This window comes from Vipera berus, assembly GCF_964194415.1.
Source record: "Vipera berus genome assembly, chromosome: 2".
Taxonomy (NCBI): Eukaryota; Metazoa; Chordata; class Lepidosauria; order Squamata; family Viperidae; genus Vipera; species Vipera berus.
This window is the reverse complement of record NC_138203.1, coordinates 35008399-35027948: the sequence shown is the minus strand read 5'-3', so window position 1 is coordinate 35027948 and position 19550 is coordinate 35008399. Positions and strand designations below refer to the sequence as shown.

The window sequence follows — 19550 nt, the reverse complement described above, 5'->3', positions numbered from 1 at the left end:
AATATCAGACTACTAGTATCCAATAAGATGCAGATCATATTATTGCCATAAGCTAATCTAAGGCCATAATCATACGCATATATACTTACATAATGACAGCAAGACATATTGAACACAGGAAGAATTGTATTCTAACGTTATTCTCATTTCTGTACTTTGAAGCAAGTGCCAAATTAGCCCTGATACTAAGTGTAGCTTTACTTATAAATACTGTATGGATTTTTCAAAATGCAAACAGAATTGGCTGAGTGAGTTACTGATTTTTAGGTTCATAAGATAAACAGAAAAGAGGAATTTACCTTTCCTTGTCCTGTTGCCATTACAAGGGAAATCCTTTCTCTGAATATATTTGAATGGGGAGGAAATGTATTAGCACCATATATTTTCTAGTTTGTCCCTAGGTCTGAACTCTGCACGATTTTCTTCCTAAGTCCTACTAGCCATAGGATCCTATAATATCCTAAACACAGTGACACCTAAGTGATGAAACGTGTTCTATGATATCATGTTGAAAGTTCCATTCTTTCTATTTGCATTTTGATGTAATATGTAAGTACTCTAGGGCAGAAATGTCAAATTCGCAATGTCACGTGATGTCACACGATGTATCGGAGCTTTTTCTCCATTGGGGTGGGCGTGGTTTCCTGATGACATATCCGGCCCACGGGGCGGGAGTTTGACATCCCTGCTCTAGGGGCAGAGTTTGTACCCTGACATAATACATACTCTGTCACTTGCCCTCCTCTGGTTTACCTAACAACCAACATGTCTACACTAACAGTATATGAATCAATTATCTTGAGAATGCTAAATGGCTGAAGCATTAGAGTCAGTTAATTTCTGGATGGAGTACATTGCAATCACTACAACAGCACTCTCCAATCTTTCATGATCATGTTGCAGGAAGTCTTGCAAAATACTGTTCAAGGGACCATTTCAAGATGGCTATTGTGGGCAATATAAGCAGTTACAAACACCAAAGTACCATAAAGCTATCATCCCTTGTATACCAACTCCATCCAGTAAATTGCACCTTATTATGCCAAATTATCTTGGAGAGGGGCCATATGGGCACACTTCCAAATAATGCTCTGCCCAGCATTTTCATTTTCTAAAAAAAAATTGAACCATATTTCTCAGTTATCTGTTGTTGAAAATATTTTCACAGTAATTCAATCAATTATAGTAAAGGAGAAAAGAAAGTGTTAAGTTCATGAATTCCCTCATTATCTCTCCCACATGGTGACCAGTATTGTGGCAGGATTGAGTCATTACTAAGAAGAAGAAATGAGACTTCAGAGATTATAAGGAGGTATAGACTGGTAAAGACTGCCTTCATAAATGGGAAGTTTAAATACATAGGACAATAGTGCTAATAATTTTACATTTATTTTATTTAATTAGAACTACATCTAAATTAATTCAGTTAAAGAACATTTGCCCTTTTTATGACTAGGTTTTGCACAATTTGAAATAATGTGACAATTCTACTTTCCACAGAGTCTGTGTGCAAGTTTCTCCTTGTCTGATATCTATAATTATTAATGTCCAAAAAAGTATAGAATTTCCTTCATACATATAATATGCATGAGATATAAATTTTATAGTCTAGAGTTCCCTTAGAATTATTTTAATGGGGGCAATGCTCTTGTGTATCTTTGTGTGTTATCTCTTTCACTAAATTATTCTCCCCAGTATACAATAGCTGTACAAAGCATTCGTGCTCTGCAAAATATGCTAGCGTGTATGATGCATCTCTCCTCAAAGCATTGTCAGTTGCAACTTTTGTATGGCTTGTGTAGCTGCTTTCAAGTCTGTCTCAGTTGTCAGTCACTTCCCTCCACTGGCAGTTCTATAGAAATTGTCTGCACAGATACATGCAAATGGCCAGGGACAGCCTTCAATGCAGCTGTGACCAACCTTCGCTTGCACATTCAAATGTTGCAAAGGGTCTGTTTTGAATGCTTCTCATAGCTCTACAGTCCAGGGTAAAGTCCATGTAAAGTCTTGGTTTGCAACTTTGCAATGCAGATCAAGTCAATAGTTACCTTGATTATATTTTTGAAGAGTGGAATAAGTTCTTTAGTTGGTGTAGTTTAGACATGGGACCATTAAGGTTAACAAGCCCACACTGAGATTTTGTTTTCCTTAATAACCTTACATGCAAATGTAGCATAGTCTACAAGTAAAGCAAACAGCCTATGGAAGTTATTAGACTCATCAAATTAAAAGGGCAATTCAACCCAGAAGATGCTTTAGATACTTCTTCATATTATCCCACATGAAGAACAATGTAGTGATCTCCACATAAAAGAATATATGGAAATATAAGGATCTCCTCTGTATCACAGGATTACATAAAAATACTTATTTTTGTTCATCTGTCAAGAAAATCTTTTGGGATGCATCTTTCAATATGGACAAAATAATCAAAACCTTTACTGCAATATAATCATTGCTTATTGCAATGATACAGCATTTTTGCATCCTTGGCTACTTTTCTAAGTATGTATGTCACTGAATAGACTTGGCTATTATGAAGATATGGAATGACACTCAAATCAATTTAAGTATTTATTGCAACTATACAGTGAAATCTATAATAATGTGTATTGGTTAAGACATCAGGCTAGAAACCAAGAGACTGAATTTATTCCCACAGGCATGAAACCAAATGGGTGACAGTAGCCATTGCAAACCAGTTTCAAAAATCTTTCAAGAAAACTTCAAGGACTTGTCCAGGTAGTTGCCAGGAATCAACACAGACTGAAACGCCCACCAAAAGGCAAACAATGCAAAACTGAATTATCAAAAAAAAAACAAAAAACACCCATGTCCAGAACTGAAATAAACTTCTCTTTCTTTCATGGTAGGTATATTGATCTAGTGAAAGAGCAATTTTATAACTGACAGCTTTTGTATGAAAAGTAGGCCTTCAAGGGACCCCTTGGTTATCTGCAGAGTGCATGTAGTTACTAACTTAGATCGGTTATGGTAAAAGAGTTTGGAACGATTAACCTCTATAATGTTACTGTATAAAAACAGGAAAGAAGAACAGATACCACCACAAAGAGGCTAAGCCTATTCTTCCAGTGTCTGGAATAAGAAAGAGGATTCTTCCTCATTTCTTATTGCTCAGGCAGATCTGCTCCAGTTATAGGTTCTTGGCCTTGCCACAGTGTGACTAGTGGTGGGATTCAAATATGTGAACAACTGGTTCTCTGTGTGGTGGCCGCTTCCAGAAGTCCATTCTGGGCCTGGGCAACAAAACATTAGCTACCGGTTCTGCTGAAGTGGTGCGAACTGGCTGAATCCCACCACTGAGTGTGAGAGAATATTAAAGAGCCTGGAACCAAGTCCTGGAATGAGCTTCACCACTGGCAGAAGGAAATGGTGGTATCTTGAGTTAGAGACTAGACACTTCAGGTGGCTGCTTCACATGTGCTTCACTTCCTGCAAGCAAAATAAATATACCAACAAAAACGAGGATTGTGTAGCCTGGAAAAAGTTGTGATGGGAAAAAACTTATCACATAGGGAAACATAAAAAAAGATTATATTGTATGCCATCTGTTATACTTACTACCTCAGGACTCTTCCACTTTGTTCTGCTGAACATGTAGATCTGGTCAAGGTTTTGGGAAGAGAATGATAGATTAGATTAATCTCTAAAATATTACTGTTAAAAAAGAGAAAACCTGAAGGAACAAGGGATATTTGTCTTAAATTATTTTTGCTAGGTTTTTTTTATCATTTTTTAATAATTTTTGCTATCATTTACCAGTCTTGGTAAATGTTATAGTTCATGTTAGCCAAAAACTCTGAAAACACTTCATTTCCCCAAAGATAATTCAGTGATGACCATTTAGATCCCCAGAAAAACAGCTTGTGACTCCATTTTACTTTCCAGCAGCTCCTTCAAACTCTTGTTCCTATGTTGAAAGTACAAATAGTCAGACAGAGACTGAGTGAATCTACTACTTTCGAAGTGATATTCCTCATTGTGATTCACAAAGTCTCTCTCTCCCCGGCATTGCTCCCTTCTGTTTTCTTGTTTGTCCTCGATGGTGTCATTGTACTTTTTCTCTTTTCCATGACAGTAGGACTCTCTGAAATCCTTAACCTCATTTTCTGTTTCGCCTGGAGGATCCTGCAGTCTGTTAGGGTTCTTGCCCTTGTCATACATGCGAGGGGAATACTGCTCTGCCCTCTGGCAATTGTCTTCTTCATCGTGGCTTGTGTTTTGCTTCGCAGTCTCCCTGTCAGAATGAAAGGATAGTCCTTGCCTGTGGTTCTTTTGGGAAAGGTCAAAAGGTTCTTCCTGTTCTAGGCTTCTTGAGGTATCCGTTTCTGATATGCTCAGTTGTTCCCTTGCAAATCCTAGGATATTTTTGAACAAGACAAATGCATTAATGGATACATTTCCCATTCCATGTCAATTTCGTAATTACAGTGACTCTGATCTTCAGCTTTGTGCAGAATATTTCAACTTGTGTCTTATGATTATTTTGCAATTTTATAGTAGGGAATATAAAAAAAGGGGCTCTTTGCTATTTCACTTGACATTCTTGACAATTTTGAATAGTTTTTATTGCATAAATATTGGATGAGTTTGGACTATTATAGAAATTCTAAGTAATACTTGATTTTATTATATATAGCAATAGAACTTAGACTTATATACCGCTTCATAGTACTTTACAGCCCACTCTAAGTGGTTTACAGCAGGGCTTGTCAATCAGTGGTATGCATACCACCGGTGGTACTTTGGCACCTGGCAGGTGGTACGCAACCACTTCTCTAGAAGTGGTAGTGTGGGGGGGAGATGAATGAGCTGAAGCAGCGGCAGCACCACACAAGCCTGAGGGAGAGACAGCTGGAGCTGCAGGGCTGTTGGGCCTCAGCAGAAGCCCCAGGATCAGCGCCTGGCTCCAGCTGATCGGCGCTTTTGGAAGCTGGAGGTGCCCTGAAGAGAAAAGGAGGAGGGGGAGAGAGGAGAGGATATAAAAGGAAGTTTTGTGGGAAAGGGCAGCAAGGGGCTGCCCCTGCCCCGCCCACTGGGTGCACAAAGAGGAGGCAGTGAGTGCCCGACATCCCTGCTGACCATCCCTTCTGACTACTGAGAAAGAAAAAAGGCAAGAGAAGCACTTCCCTTTCCCCCAGGATGCCAGTGCTCGTGCGCTCGCTGCCTTCTCTGTGCACCCGTAGGGGGTGGGGCAGAGATGGCGGGGGAACCCTCGCTGGCTCCATGACTGCCCCACGCATATAAGGCTGAGTGCATTCTGGCTTTGATAGGCCCCAACAGTAGATCAGCACCATGCCCACTTGGTGACCTAGCCTTGCAGCCACCAGGCTTCCCTTTCACTGGGCCCGCCCCTGCCTGCATGGGATAGCTATGGCCGGCGGCAGCATGGCCACCGGCAGCACTGGCAATCTCTCCCCTTCCTGTTATCCCTTCCTGAGCACAAAGGAAGGAAGGAAGGAAGGAAGGAAGGAAGGAAGGAAGGAAGGAAGGAAGGAAGGAAGGAAGGAAGGAAGGAAGGAAATTATAATGAGGGGGAGGGAGGGTTTGAGGGAAGACCTGCCATAGCACTAGGCCACGACCAGCCCTGCTGCCCTTTTGCCATCCCCTTGTCCCCTCCTCCTGACTCTTCTGGTGGTCTCCCATCCTATTGCTGAGGATGCTCCTCGCAGGGAGAGGGAGTGGGCCTCCCTCTGACCCACACATTTTGCCCTCCCACACACAGTATAAGCAACCTGACCAAGGAGAGCAAGCCAAACAGCAGCAGCCTCGAGGAGAAGCTAAGCGCAGCCGGGGGGGCCCTTGGGGAAGGCTGGGCTGAGCTGGGTGCTTGCCCTCCACTGACCAGGGCTCTGGGCAGCCTGCACTGCTTGGGGGTCCTCCACATGGCCTGAGAACAAAGGAACCACCACCGAAGAAATTAAAACCGGTACTTTTTTCCTTTTTTTACGATTTGTAATATTTTATTAGACTATGGAATAAAGTACAAAAATACAAAAGCGAATAGTAGGACACAATGGGGAGGAAGAAGGGGGGGAAAGTGAGGAGGAGAAGGGTAAAAGAAAAGGCATTGATTTCCGACTTCCTCTGTTGTGGTAGAATGAAGCATTAACATCGAACCTCAATTTTTTACTTTTCCATAATAGTATAAACTAGCCATTTCTATAACAACAAATGAATCTAACTAGTAAAACCCAAAACCCTGCCCCTTTTATTCAGTCATCAAGTTTTTGACACCTTGCTAAGCACTGGTGGTACTCGAATATTGTCATGTCCTAAAAGCGGTACAATCTGTGAAAAGGTTGAAAAGCCCTGCTCTACAGAACCTCTTATTTCACAAAATCTGGTTCAACTAGACATGATTTTGATTCTGTTACACAAATGAACTCCGGCAACTTCTAGATGCTCAATAATGTCATTATATTATCGAATGAAATACAAATAAGGCTAGTTATCACTTTTTACCTGGAGAACGAAATCCTCTTTCCATGACCCCATGTTTGACTTTCATGTGTCTGGTGAGGTTCCCCTTCAAGGTGAATTTGCTGGGACAGTAGAGGCATTTGAATGGCTTGCTGTCAGAATGCAAGTGCATGTGGCCCATTAAATTATGCATTCGATTAAATTCTTTTCCACACAGCTGTCAAAAGACCAATGAGAATCAGAATGAGGCACCTTTTTTCAAAGAGATCATTTTTATTTTTTATTTTTTTTTATTTTAATTCCATTTATATCCCGCCCTTCTCCTAAGACTCAGGGCGGCTTACAAGCTTAGCAGTAGCCTTCATTCTATGTATATGCCTGCTTATTAGGGCTTTCACACACACACACACACACCCCAAGCGGCATTATTACAAAGTCAGCTTATTGCCCCCAACAATCTGGGTCCTCATTTTACCTACCTCGGAAGGATGGAAGGCTGAGTCAACCTTGAGCCTGGTGGGATGCGAACCTGTACTAATTGCAGGCAGCTGGTGTTACTTAAGGAGGCATTAGCCCACTGCTCCACCAAGGCATTAGCCCACTGCCCCCCCCCCCAGACATAGCCTGTTTACACTGAGTCAACTTCTCCACAGTTCTGCAGTTTCTCTTTCTGAAGCATAAATCAGCAACATTTCTTCTATTGCCTCCTTTTAATCTCGATCAAAGAATGAACAGTTCTCTAAATTGTCAGGATTTTCTAGTTCTGGAAATAAAATGAATTATTCAAAAATTGTGTCCTTGAATTGGTGCCTGTGAGGCTTCTAGTTCTGACAGGCTTGACAGAAAATTACTCCAAAGTATATTTTTTACAACATGTCAGATTTGACCTGGCCAAAAAAGATGAAATCTGAGATAGAAATCTAAGTGCTGACTATAGGGTTATGGTTAGGGTATAGATCCAAAATTTGGAAGAAATTCCACTTTTTAATTTCATTCTACAATGAATGAAACTCAACCATTACAGATAGGTCCTCAAGGAAAAGGAATGTCTTTACAGCTAAATTTGATATGCTTCTCTTTCATTCAAATTTGATACTGTACTCACTAAAATGGAGAGTACAGGAGGCTTTGAAATTACTGAATATTCTTTGATCTGGAAACAAAATTATAGCCTAAAAATACAAATATAGCAGGCAAGTATTTTTATTGGATGCTGGCTGAGTAAATATAAGAACAAACTCAGATTTATTGCAGAGTAGTTTCTGAATGGTCTTAGGCCTATTTGAGAAATTGTACCAGCTTATTCAGAAATGCAGATCACTCTTATTCTAAACAAAACCTTCTTGGAAGTTGTGCCTTCAAGGTTGAATGGATGGTCACTTCCAATATCCAAGGTTGCCATTCCCTGGTGTGATGGGAATGCAATGTATCTGAGTGTGTCAGGTTGGGGGCTAGCCATTCTAGAAGATGGTGTGTGTTTACCATTGGGATTCCTATTGTTTAAAATGCATGGAATGCTACAGGAAAACTAAACAGATGAAGAGGAAGTTCTGTATTTCCTCTTCAAGTGTATTTCTGTTTCTTATTTAATCTTTGATTTGCTCATGTTTCTTTCCAGCTAATATTTGATGGACTCTTTGCTCTCTCTAGCAAACCTTTGGATTTCCTGGGAAGGGAGAAAAACTACCAGTATTATCGTATTAAAGCAGTCTATCTCAGTGAGGAAAATTGGCCGCTGAAACTCATTTTGGCTTTTTTGTTGGAATATTCTGAGAGTAGTGTCATGGTTCCAACAGACAGAGATGAATAAACTCTACAAATTAGCATGGCTGCAGCCATTTTTTTCTTCTCATTCAAGGTTGCCAAGTAGTTCATACAAAGGCTGCATACTTCATGTGAATTGATTGCTTGTTAACTTTTGAAATATTTTAAATAAAACTCCATACTATACTCACTGGCATGACAGGGCAATTCTGTCATTTTAAAGGCTTGATTTATTCCATCCCAAATGTATATTGACTATTCTACTAGACAAATTTGTAGAAGATAAATTGAACAGCAGAAGTTTTGTCAGTACCGCAATCGTGTTTTAATTCTTTTTAGAACAATTCAGTAGCCAACTATCATATTGGTACACATTTTGCAAAATGAGGCAGTGTACAACTAGGTAATTTTAGCTATCCTAAATATCCTTATAGACAATTCATTCTAATCAGTCCTATTGCTATGAAAAGTTGTTTAAAAATGGAGGAAATAAAAGAAATAAAAGCTGTGCCAAGCAACATCAGTCATGGTAAAAAAAAACGATACATTTTTATTAACATTGGCACCATCTTCTGCTGCATTCCTGATTATTTACCATTCTCTTAAAGGTCATTTGAGGCCCTTCTTAAATGCTGAAGAAGACTTCACTTTGCTTCACTACTGAAACTTACACAAAGTAAATTTTTGACAAATTAGTAGCTTATGATGGAACACCATGGTTATTGTAAAAGTTGTCCCAGATTGTTCAGTACATTTTGAGGGACATTGCTAAATATAATTCAGCATTCTGTTTTAGAAAATATTATTCTAAAGACTCATTCCAGCATCAACCTGAACAGTCTGGAACTATAATCCTTTTGCAAACAGCAAACAAAAGAATCTCAAATGTTTGACAACAGTTAAGATAACAAAGGACATGTGTGTGCATTGACATGGACGGGGAACAGTTGTTTCAGTACATTCATGCATTAACTACACGGTTGCACTTGGAAACAAAATTTGTGTAATTATTTGTAAGCTAAACCTGCAATCTCTGGCTGGATTCATATAAGAGACTGCAGATAGCACTGCTCGTTGGAGAGGAAAAAAATCCAAGTAATGAGGAAATATTAGCGACAGAGCCTGTCTTCTGCCCTTGGGCCACATCTGGTCTTTGTGATCAGCTCCGTAGGAAAGCAGGCTGTTTTGTTTTGCTCTGAGAAACTAGTCCAAGAAAGCCCAAGCCTGCAGAGAGGTAGAAAGGCCACTGCTGTGCTGTCTTACCCTTGTTTTCTTTCTTCTTTTTTAAAAGACGGTTTAATAAGAAGGGTGTTCCTTTCCTGAAAGTAAGAGAGAGAGGGAGAGGGAGAAAGACTGCAAAGTGTCCAAAAGGGCCGTGAGAAAACAGGAAGCTCCAAAAAGTACAAGAGAAAGCAAGATGAAATCTATTTGCAGGCCATTCCCTGGGGACGTGCAAGCCATTGTTAAGCAAGTAGCTCATACAGCGATATCCTTCCTTCTGTTCAGGAGGAGCATGGTGCCAAAAAGCGGCTATCTGGTCACTGCCTGAACTTGCTGAAGGCCAGCCAAACAGCCCCAATTCTCCAGGGCTTCTTGCAAGCAGGCCGATCCCCTTCTCCAAGTGGCCACTTTCAGCTGCTGCCTGTTGAAACCCTTCAGGAACAAAACTGTCAGGGTTTAAAATCAGTCTGTTGGATTTCCTTCCTTCTATTGACTATCTTAGTTTCTCTCCATCTGACCATTCAGTGCAACAAAGATCAGATGGCTGTTGGATTCATGCTTTTTTTCCCTCCTGCACTAAAGGTTTCCCCTGTCTAGTGGTGTCTGACTCTAAGGGGCAGCGCTCATCTCCATTTTTTAGCATTGGCCGAAGATACTTCTATGGTCAGATGGCCAGCATGACTATATGTCAAGGTGCATGGAACACTGTTATCTTCTCACCGAAGCGGTACCTATTTATCTACTTGCGTATTTATACTTACAAACTACTAGGTGGGCAGGAGCTGGTGCGAATAATGGGAGCTCATCCTGTCACACAACGCTTGGGTCTCAAACCTGGCTGTCAAATTTCCAGCCAACAAACCCACTGAGCCATTGCACCCGTCTTCCCTCCTGCACAGATAACTTTATCCAGTGCATGATCTACAAGGATATAAATACCTTCCCTAAGAAGGAATACAGAGACTATTGTTTTTAAAGTGATAAAATTATTTTTTAAAGCATTAGTCCAAATCCAGGATTGAGGGAGTTCTAGATAAGAATTGATATTGATATAATAGGTATCTTGTCATACCAGTAGACTATGGTGAGTTTGCTAACAATGGATAACTTTGATGGCAGCCATAATGTTGGCTATCTAGATCTCTCTCCAATTAAAAGTCCTTACAGTATTCCTGCCCTCGTATTGCTTTAAACTGCTATGGAACAGCTGCAGTGGTTAGGCCCAGCTGCCTGACATTGCTTAAAGTGCACAGTCAGGTAGATTCCAGGTTTGGTTTTATAAATGGACTGTGCAAGTTTTTTGGAGCCTCAGAAAATGCTACCAAACATTGGATGTCCATTTTATCTCTGCATAAGCCATAGTGGTGAGATTCAAATATGTGAACAACCGGTTCTTGGTGTGGATGCCGCTTCCAGAAGTCCATTCTGGGCCTAGGCAACAAGACATTAGCTACCGGTTCTGCCGAAGTGGTGCGAACTGGCTAAATCCCATCACCGATAAGCCATCATCCTTCTTAATTATTTGACAAAGTTACTTGGTGCAATGTAGAGATATTGAAAAGGCTAATTGTTTCTTGGTTTTCCTATAGTTAAGACATTACCTGTGGCTTCATGGGTAGTAGAGAACAGAAATGTCCTCAGAAAAAGTAGGTAACAAAACATGAAGTCAGACAAGGGAAAACAGAAAAGTGCAAGAAAGAAACTCATGACTGACCTTGTTTAGTGTAAGAAGGAAGGATAAATGCTATCAGGCTTTGGAAATTCTGTTAGTATAGCTTCTATCAATACAGTAAACTACAGTTGCAGTATATCTTGTGCTTTCTGTTTCCTGACTGTCTACCTCAAAGGCAAACATCAGAGCTTCATGTGGCTTACTAAAATTCCTCCAAGGTGTGAGTGATTATCATAGAATAAAAGCCTTGGAAAAGGGCATTTAGGACTTTAGATAGGACTTTAGTTCTCATTTTAATGCAGGAATCTGGTTTAATCTGATTATTCCATTTCAGGATGATAGCGAACATGCCCTGGACTACTTCTGACACCATATGGTGTTTGGAAAAAAAAATGCTTATCTCATTTGCTCCCTGCATAATTTTGCTTCCTGTGCTCAACCATCTTCATGGCCTTTCTTTGCACCTCCTCCAGTGTGCCTGAATGTTTCTTACCTTTGATGCACAGCACTGAATATAATACTCAAGGAACCTGATCACTGCAGACTACAGTAGGACTATTATTTTCCCAATTTATGGTACAAATTTTAATATCCTGGAAGGTGGAATTGATTAGGTACAAGAAGATCAATCCTGTATATGTAATTAATTTAGTTTTGCATTGGTCCTGCCTATGTTTTGAGGTGGGCAAGCAAGGTTTACTCCTCAACTTTATTGCCATTCTCTTATGAAGATGGTAACATATAATTAGAGTAATTCATTTTGTTGCCTGATTTCCTATGTAAAACTTAAAATAGTGATTTGTTTTTGACAGGACTACAAGCAATGAGTGTCTTTAGAGCACTAGTAAGGATGAGGGGCAAATGGTGCAAATGAATCATATCAATGACACAAATATGCATAATCTGCATAATGAAATCATCACATATCTTTCATCATTTTTGTGTCAGCCCACTTTGCTACACAAAACAGCCCACTGTTTTGAATTAAATATACCAGTCATAGCTATCATGCTAGAAAACTGCACTTAAGTTTGCTTTGTTCTGCTTTGCTCTTCACTTCACTTCTGGGCTCTCCCAAGGCAAGCCCAGTTTAAAAAGGCTCATCCAGAAAGCATTTCCAGGACCTCCAGGACCAAGCCAGAGGCCTCCCGTCATCAGATGAGACTGAGGAGAAGCCAGAAATGAAGCAACAAGATGAACTGCGTGATTGTGGCATCTCAGGACAGCATTGAAATAGCTTTGTCTCTGGAGCCAAAGGAGGCTTCATGGGACAAAGTCTGGCCTGCTCACACAAGCCTAATGAGAATTCCATTCTTACAATGTATTTCCCTCTTTCCTGAGGGAGAGAAATGATGACAGTGAGTCACCAATGCCCTCGTTCATATTTACTTCCTCTTGCAGCCACGTGCTGATCCTGTGCCCTCCCGAGGGCAAAAAAAGGTAAAGCAATCCTAATCTGAGCTCACAGTTGAGGTAAAAGGAGTTTTTGCCTCATTCAGTAAATAGGGGATTGGGGGCCACTGGAGGTCTTTAGAAACAGCTGCCATCCAAGAGGGTGCTGACAATGAAAGATGAAGACAGGAGTAGCATCGACTGACTGTATTCTTCTGCAGGTTGTCAGAAGGTGCAGCTATTTCCATGAAAAAGTTAATAGCATTTTCAATAGACTCATTTTGACACGGTTGTGCGAGTTATGATGGTATTCAATTAATATTATCCCATTTAAAATATGGCATTGTCTCCTCTAGTGCTGCTAATATATTTTCTGTCTTTAGGTATAGGCATAATTGATATTTTGTATTGATAAAAAAGGCAACATGCGCAGACTGATTCACGTGTCTAGCCAGTATATCAAATTGTTAAATATCCTTGACCTCCCTTTGGAATGAAATGTGCAATACAAATGTCAGATATATTTATCATCAGCAGACTAGCAATCACACTAAGTGCTATGAAATGCAATCTCAAGATGAAGAATAAAATCAAAAGGAAATTTGAAGGCAAAGTCTGCGTTCTAGTTTTAATGCTTCCTCATTTCAGTCCTTCTTCTCCTATTTGATAGCTGATAAATATATTGTAACTGCAGCTCCCAGAATACCTAGCAATCACGGCCTTAATGCTTAGAATTCTGGGAACTGCAAACCCAACACTGCACAAGAGTGTGGAAGGCTGATTTAGTGCAGCAACTGAAGAGTCAAAGAATGAGACAATGAAACTATGGCACTATTTCATCAGTCCAAGTACCCCATCTCCGGAAAAGGAGAAAAAATTGAACAATTATCACCTACATAACAGATTAACATTATCTATTAATCATGCTAAATAGTATATCATCCTACTCCTTGGTAAGCTAGAAAAAAGTGGAATAGACAACATCAGATCTGTAGCTGGCTGGCAAACCATACTCAATGAGTAGTCTTCAATGGCACTACATCCACATGGAAAGAAGTAAGCAGTGGGTTACCACAAGGTTCCATCTTTGGCCCAGTATTCTTCAATATCTTCATCAATGACTTAGATGAGGGAATTGAAGGTGAACTCATCAAATTTGAAGATGACACTAAACTGGCAGGAGTAGCCAACACCCCAGAAGACAAACTCAGGATCCAAAAAGATCTCGACAAACTTAAACAATGGGCCCTATCCAACAAAATGAGTTTCAATGTGGAAAAAAGCGAAGTTATACATTTAGGTAGGAAAAATCAAAGGTACATGTACAGATTGGGCAAGACCTGGCTTAAAAACAGTAACTGTGAGTGGGACCTTGGAATCCTAGTGGACGATCACTTAACCATGAGCCAGCAGTGTGCAGCAGCAGCCAAAAAAGCTAAATACAATCCTGGGTTGTATAAACAGCGGGACAGAATCAAGATCACATGAGGTATTAGTACCGCTTTATAAAACCCTAGTAAGACCACACCTGGAATACTGCAGCCAATTTTAGTCACCATATTACAAAAAAGATGTTGAGTGTTTGAAAAACATTCAGAGAAGAGCAATTAAGATGATCAAGGGCCTGGAGACTAAAACATACGAAGAATGGCTACAGGACTTGGGTTTGGCTAGTCTAAAGAAAAGAAGAAATAGGGGAGACATGATAGCAGTATTCCAGTATTTGAGGGGCTGCTACAAAGAAGAGGGGGTCACATTATTCACCAAAGCACCAGAGGGCAGGTCAAGAAACAATGGTTGGAAACTGATCAAAGAGAGAAGCAAGCTGGAATTAAGCAGAAACTTCCTGACAGTGAAGACAATTAACCAGTGGAACATCTTGCCTTCAGAAATCATGGACACTCCATCACTGGAGATTTTTAAAAAGAGGCTAGACAGTCATTCGTCTGAGATGGTATAGGTTCTCCTGCTTGAGCAGAGTGCTGGACTAGAAGACCTCCAAGGTCCCTTGCTATTCTATTCTGTTCTGTTCTATTCTATTCTGTTCTGTTCTGTTCTGTTCTATTCTATTTTGCCTATGTATTCCAGAAATGAATATCTTTTGGAAATCAAATTAATATTATAATCATGTATAGGCACAAGTCTACGTAGGTTTCATTTCTTGCATTGTAGATTTGAATGTCAGGCCACAGTCCAGAATAGAAGTGAGGTTTTACTTAGCAAATTACATAAGGCAGATGTCTGCAACTTCATCAAATGCCCCAAAGAACCCACTGCTCATTATATTAGCTGTAGATTGGCACTGAATGACAATAACCACAACGATAAGTGGATTGTCCTGGTGTGGTATAAATATTTTTGTTATTAGCAAAATAGTAGTTCTGCTTCTGCTCCCAATCTCTTGATATGAGAAAGTGCTCAGATTTGCTTCTTTTAAATACTACCTTAAAGATCACTCATACCAGGTAATATGGAAGAAAGTTCATAAATATGTTAGCTTAAGATTCATTGACATTTCTTTTCTAAGAATGAAGAATGAACTCCAATGTTGGCCAAGGAATTCTGGAAGTTGAAATCTTAAAGTTACTAAGGTTGAAAGGCACTGCACTGACTTTATCCTGCTTCTGTTGCGTTATAGGTCTCTATCCTGTCACACAATGTTAACAGCAAACCAGCAATGATCTGCTGCAATGTTCTAGTTCTATTTCCACAGTGTTGTGGGGGGGGGAGGCTTTATTATGTCATCTGCAGGTGAATATTGTTCTGTTTTAGTAAATCCATTTTGGGAAATGATTTCAAATGCAACTTTGCTGACTTGATCCATAATCAGGATTTTCTTGGACAAAGCATTTTTCAGGACTTGCTAGGATAATAGCACCATAATATACCAAACGCATATTTGTTTTCATTTTTGTGAAAAAGAAGGAGGGGGTGTTCGTTGATTATTGGAGTGCTGGAAGTGGTTAGGAAGGGAGGATGCTCTGGCACGGAAAAAAAGTGAACAATGACGGGCTAGCTTTTTTAGTGTTCTGGTATTGGCTAGCTTTCTCTGAACAATGGTTGGTTGAAAGTACAGTAGTTCCTGTACACTCCAAATTCACTCCAAAGTGGAGGATTTATTGGTTAGATTTAAAGCATGTTGGGAGTTACTGGAAACAAAAGCTTTTGTGGTATGGTTCAAACTGTCTTCACTCTAATTTTCTTAAACATGAATTTATCTCCTTCCTTTTAAAAGTAAAGAAGGATCAAACTTACCAGCAAGCGTAGGAAAGCAGATATGGGACATCATGAAAGTGAATCATACTGGTTTGTATGATGATGTATGAAAAGAGCTATTCTGAGGTCTTATTAAATCATCCATGTGCTCTGAATTCAATAATATTGATATTTACATATTTCTACTAATGCAAATGTCAGCTAGCCATAGACATAATAATATTTATGACAAGTTGCCTTTGTTGTTTATTGTGCAACCTATAATGAATTTATCAGGTCCTTCTCCACCAGTGACTTAATTTTTTTTTATAACTTTTAGTTCATTTGACCTAGGGCACAGGTCTGCAACCCGCGGCTCCCAGTCCTCTGCCATGTGCAGTCCAAAAAAAAAAAGTGGGACTAAGAAAGTTCAACCAATCAATTCAAATATGCAGGGTGGGTGCATATCTCGCCTTGGCTCCACTCTTCAGTCAAACCCTGTTCTGCGCATGCGCGCATGTACGCGCATGTGCAAACATTTTTTTGCGGCTCCCAGTTTTTCCTTTTGTGAGGGAACCAGTTCCGAGTGGCTCTTTCACTGTTTCAGGTTGCTGACCCCTGACCTAGGGTAAGAAATACTCACCTTACATTTGAAAGGTTTGACGTCTGAATGGACAATCATATGGGCTTTGAGAGTTTGTTTTTGCACAAAGCTTTTAAAGCAGAGGTGGCATTGGTAGGCTCTGATATTGGTGTGAATTAAGACATGTCTCTTCATATTGGCAAGTAGTGTAAACTCCCGACCACAGATTCCACACTTGTGCTCTTTCACACCCTTGAAAAACATAAGAATGAGGTAAGTGTTGGTTCCTAATCCTAACCCCCGCCTTTTTCTTTTTTCTGTTTTAAATTTGATCTTGGTTTTGGCTGGGGTAGCTGAGACTATTCACTTTGGCTCAACCACACTGAAAAAGGAATCTAGCTTTGCAAACTTTTGAGTTTTGGGTCAGATATCTTCTTTTAAGGGAACTTTTATTTTATCTACTCTGAGCCCCTTGACTCTCTTCCTTCCCCATAGTGGGCATGTTGCTGTGATGCTGTGCTGAGTTTTTTTTTAATTGAGTTTAGGTGGCTTCTCTTTCATGAAACAGTTAAAAGCACAGTCAGGTGTTTTTTAAAAAAGCCAAATAAATGGACTGGCATATAAAGACAGAGGGTGATACTGGCCAAATGTCAATTTGTGAACACCTATTGGACGGCTGCAGCAAGTATGGTGTTCTTGACATTTCAAGATGGCTGCAGTGAGGATCAATGCTATTGAGACTGAAAGTGTTTCTGAGGTTAGGGAGAAGTAAAGATGGTAGTAATCTCGAAGTGACTTCTCTGTTACTTTCAGTTTAGAAGTACTTAAAAATATTTGCTTTTTAGCAGGGTTTTCCCCCCCCCCCAGCACAACTATTGGAGAATCCCTGGCATTAGCTTACCTTATGAGTCAAGGAGTGCTGCTTCAGGTGATGTGGCTGCACAAATTCCATACCACATTCAGTGCAAATATATGGGCGAATATCCTTGTGCTTCATCATGTGATTCTGCAGCTGGCTTGGGTACTGGAATATCTTGTCACACTCAGTGCAAGTGTATTGAATAGGACCTCGGTGGGTGGTTAAGTGCCTCTTCAGCTGAGACAAAGTTGGGAAGTCAAGACCACACTCAATGCAAATATTTTCTCTGCCACTCTCATGCTTGGATTCATGAGCTTTCAACTCACTGGGATAAGCAAAACCCCTTCCACAAATCCTGCAGCTGTAAGGTTTAATGTCACTGTGCTGCATCATGTGTCTCTTCAGGTGACTCGTTTGGGTAAAGGCCTTGTGACACACCTGGCACTTATGAGGTCGAGTGCCTTGATGAGTCAGCATATGAGTATGGAGATGGCTTAGCTGCTTGAAAAGCTTGCCACACCGGGAGCAAGCGTGGGGTTTGATGCCACTGTGCCCCAAAATGTGAGTGACCAAATTGTACTTGGATGTGTAAGACTTGTCACACATAGGGCACTGCCAACGTTTCTGCTCCCCTCCTACATCAATGTAATAGCTGTCATCGATCTGAATATTAACATCTACTCTTTCCACCTTTTGCTTCTTTTCAGCTTGCTCACTTAACTCAACCCTTTCAAAGGCTGGCTCCAGGGGTCTTTTTAATGGGAAAGGATTTCTAAAATGCAAATCTGGGGGCATCATAAAAGGAAACATTAGAGTAGGATGAATTTTGGGATAGTATGAATAGGGAGCCTGCAGAAAAGTGGTAGGACCAGGCCATAGAACCTTGGGCTTTATTGGTTCTTCTTTGATATGCTGTGTCCCAAAGTGTTCCAGAGTCCTGTAAAAGTGATAACCAAGGTTGCAGAGGTCGATCATGTGAGCATTGTACTTTGGCTGTGTGGATTCATGCTGAAATATTGAAGGGAGGCTGGGAGAACCTCCATCAACATTTTCTTCAACTTTGTCCAATGGAGATGTGGGATCTCCTGGAGGGAGAGTGGAAGGCATTTTCATTGGCATGCTTTTACGTTTACGAGATCCCCCTTCCAAAGAACTTTTGAAGTTTTCTAAGTCTGTGGGAGGACTGTATCCAAATTGGGCAAGCTGTGTCCTGAATTCCTCACTGAGGGGTGGAACTATATTGGTTTTTACAATAGGATCCAAGCAATGAGCAAAGGAAAAGGCTTGTATATTGTCCATCTTGCAATGTGTGTCCTCTTTCTTCATTGCACCGAAGTTCTCCTGGACATTCTAGCTTCCTTCAAATAATAAATAACATCTTTTAAAACCAATCTTATTCCTACTTGCTGTTATTTGATATGAAGTGTAATTGAGTTGAAATCCTTAAATGACAGTTTAACACAAAAGATGGTGGTCTATCCTGTTTTGTCTGCTTTCTTTTTTTAGCCTCAAGTTTACTTTTCTAGGCCAGAAATCTGGGTTCTGGCATTTGTCAGTCTTTGTGGCTTTTAACAAAAAAATCTGGTCAACTTCATGCAGTTGCTTAATATAGCTTTATGACATGTAACTCCACATGAAAGGACTCAGTCTAATTCTTCCATGCATTAAAAAATGAGTACAAGCTATGGTTGATAAGGGCTACTACTGCTGCTCCACTATGGCTGCATTTAGATGTGCCTTTCAATTTCAAAAAAGTTCATACATACATACATATATGAGTTCATACATACTTAATGAACATTCCTGTTCATTAAGATCATGGAACTGGAAATAACTGTTTAGGCAATCATCCTGCTCCTAAAGTCATGCTGTACAGTATATTCCTTTGGGGTCAAGAACCACACTTAGGCTCTGACTAATATCTTAGGGACACAGTGGAAAAGGTGTGGCAATCCCCCCAAAAATGCCCAAATGTCAATTGATTGAATTAAATGTCAATTGCAATTAAATTAATTAAATATAATTCATATGGCTATTAGCAATCACTTAATAGCTTGCCTTACCCCATCAGTTAAAACTCAGTATTGAATAGCAAAATGTGTCACAGTTCTGGGGAGGGGGTCACACTCAAAATAGTGTGGCCAGTTGCAACTTGCCTTAATTACTAAGCTGTTTAACTAGTTTGCTAGCTGGTGGATTAGTTGGCAATGCTAATTTCAGAGAAAGTAAGGCATGTCTTAGAACCCATTAAGTTTCATGCATAGCCAGTTGCTTGTTTTGAATGCAGAACATGTCAAGGTCTACAATTTCCAGATAAGACTTGGGAAAACGTCTCTTTGAACCCCCTTAAGACCTGCCATCACATTATATGGGTCGCTTTTAGCCTTTGAGTGGTAGAAGAGTAGAAGGCCGCAGTCCCA

The 19550-nt window shown here is 40.1% G+C and overlaps 1 protein-coding gene across 1 annotated transcript; it reads right to left on the bottom strand.

Moving 5' to 3' along the window:
- Positions 1–3864: 3864 nt before the first annotated feature.
- ZNF366 (zinc finger protein 366) lies at positions 3865–18456 on the bottom strand (the record flags this gene model as incomplete). Its single annotated transcript, XM_081316569.1, has 4 exons — positions 3865–4379; positions 6487–6661; positions 16332–16523; positions 17173–18456. The coding sequence occupies 4 exons, from the start codon at positions 18454–18456 to the stop codon at positions 3865–3867; spliced, it is 2166 nt and encodes a 721-aa protein (XP_081172695.1).
- Between the last annotated feature and the right edge of the window lie 1094 nt (positions 18457–19550).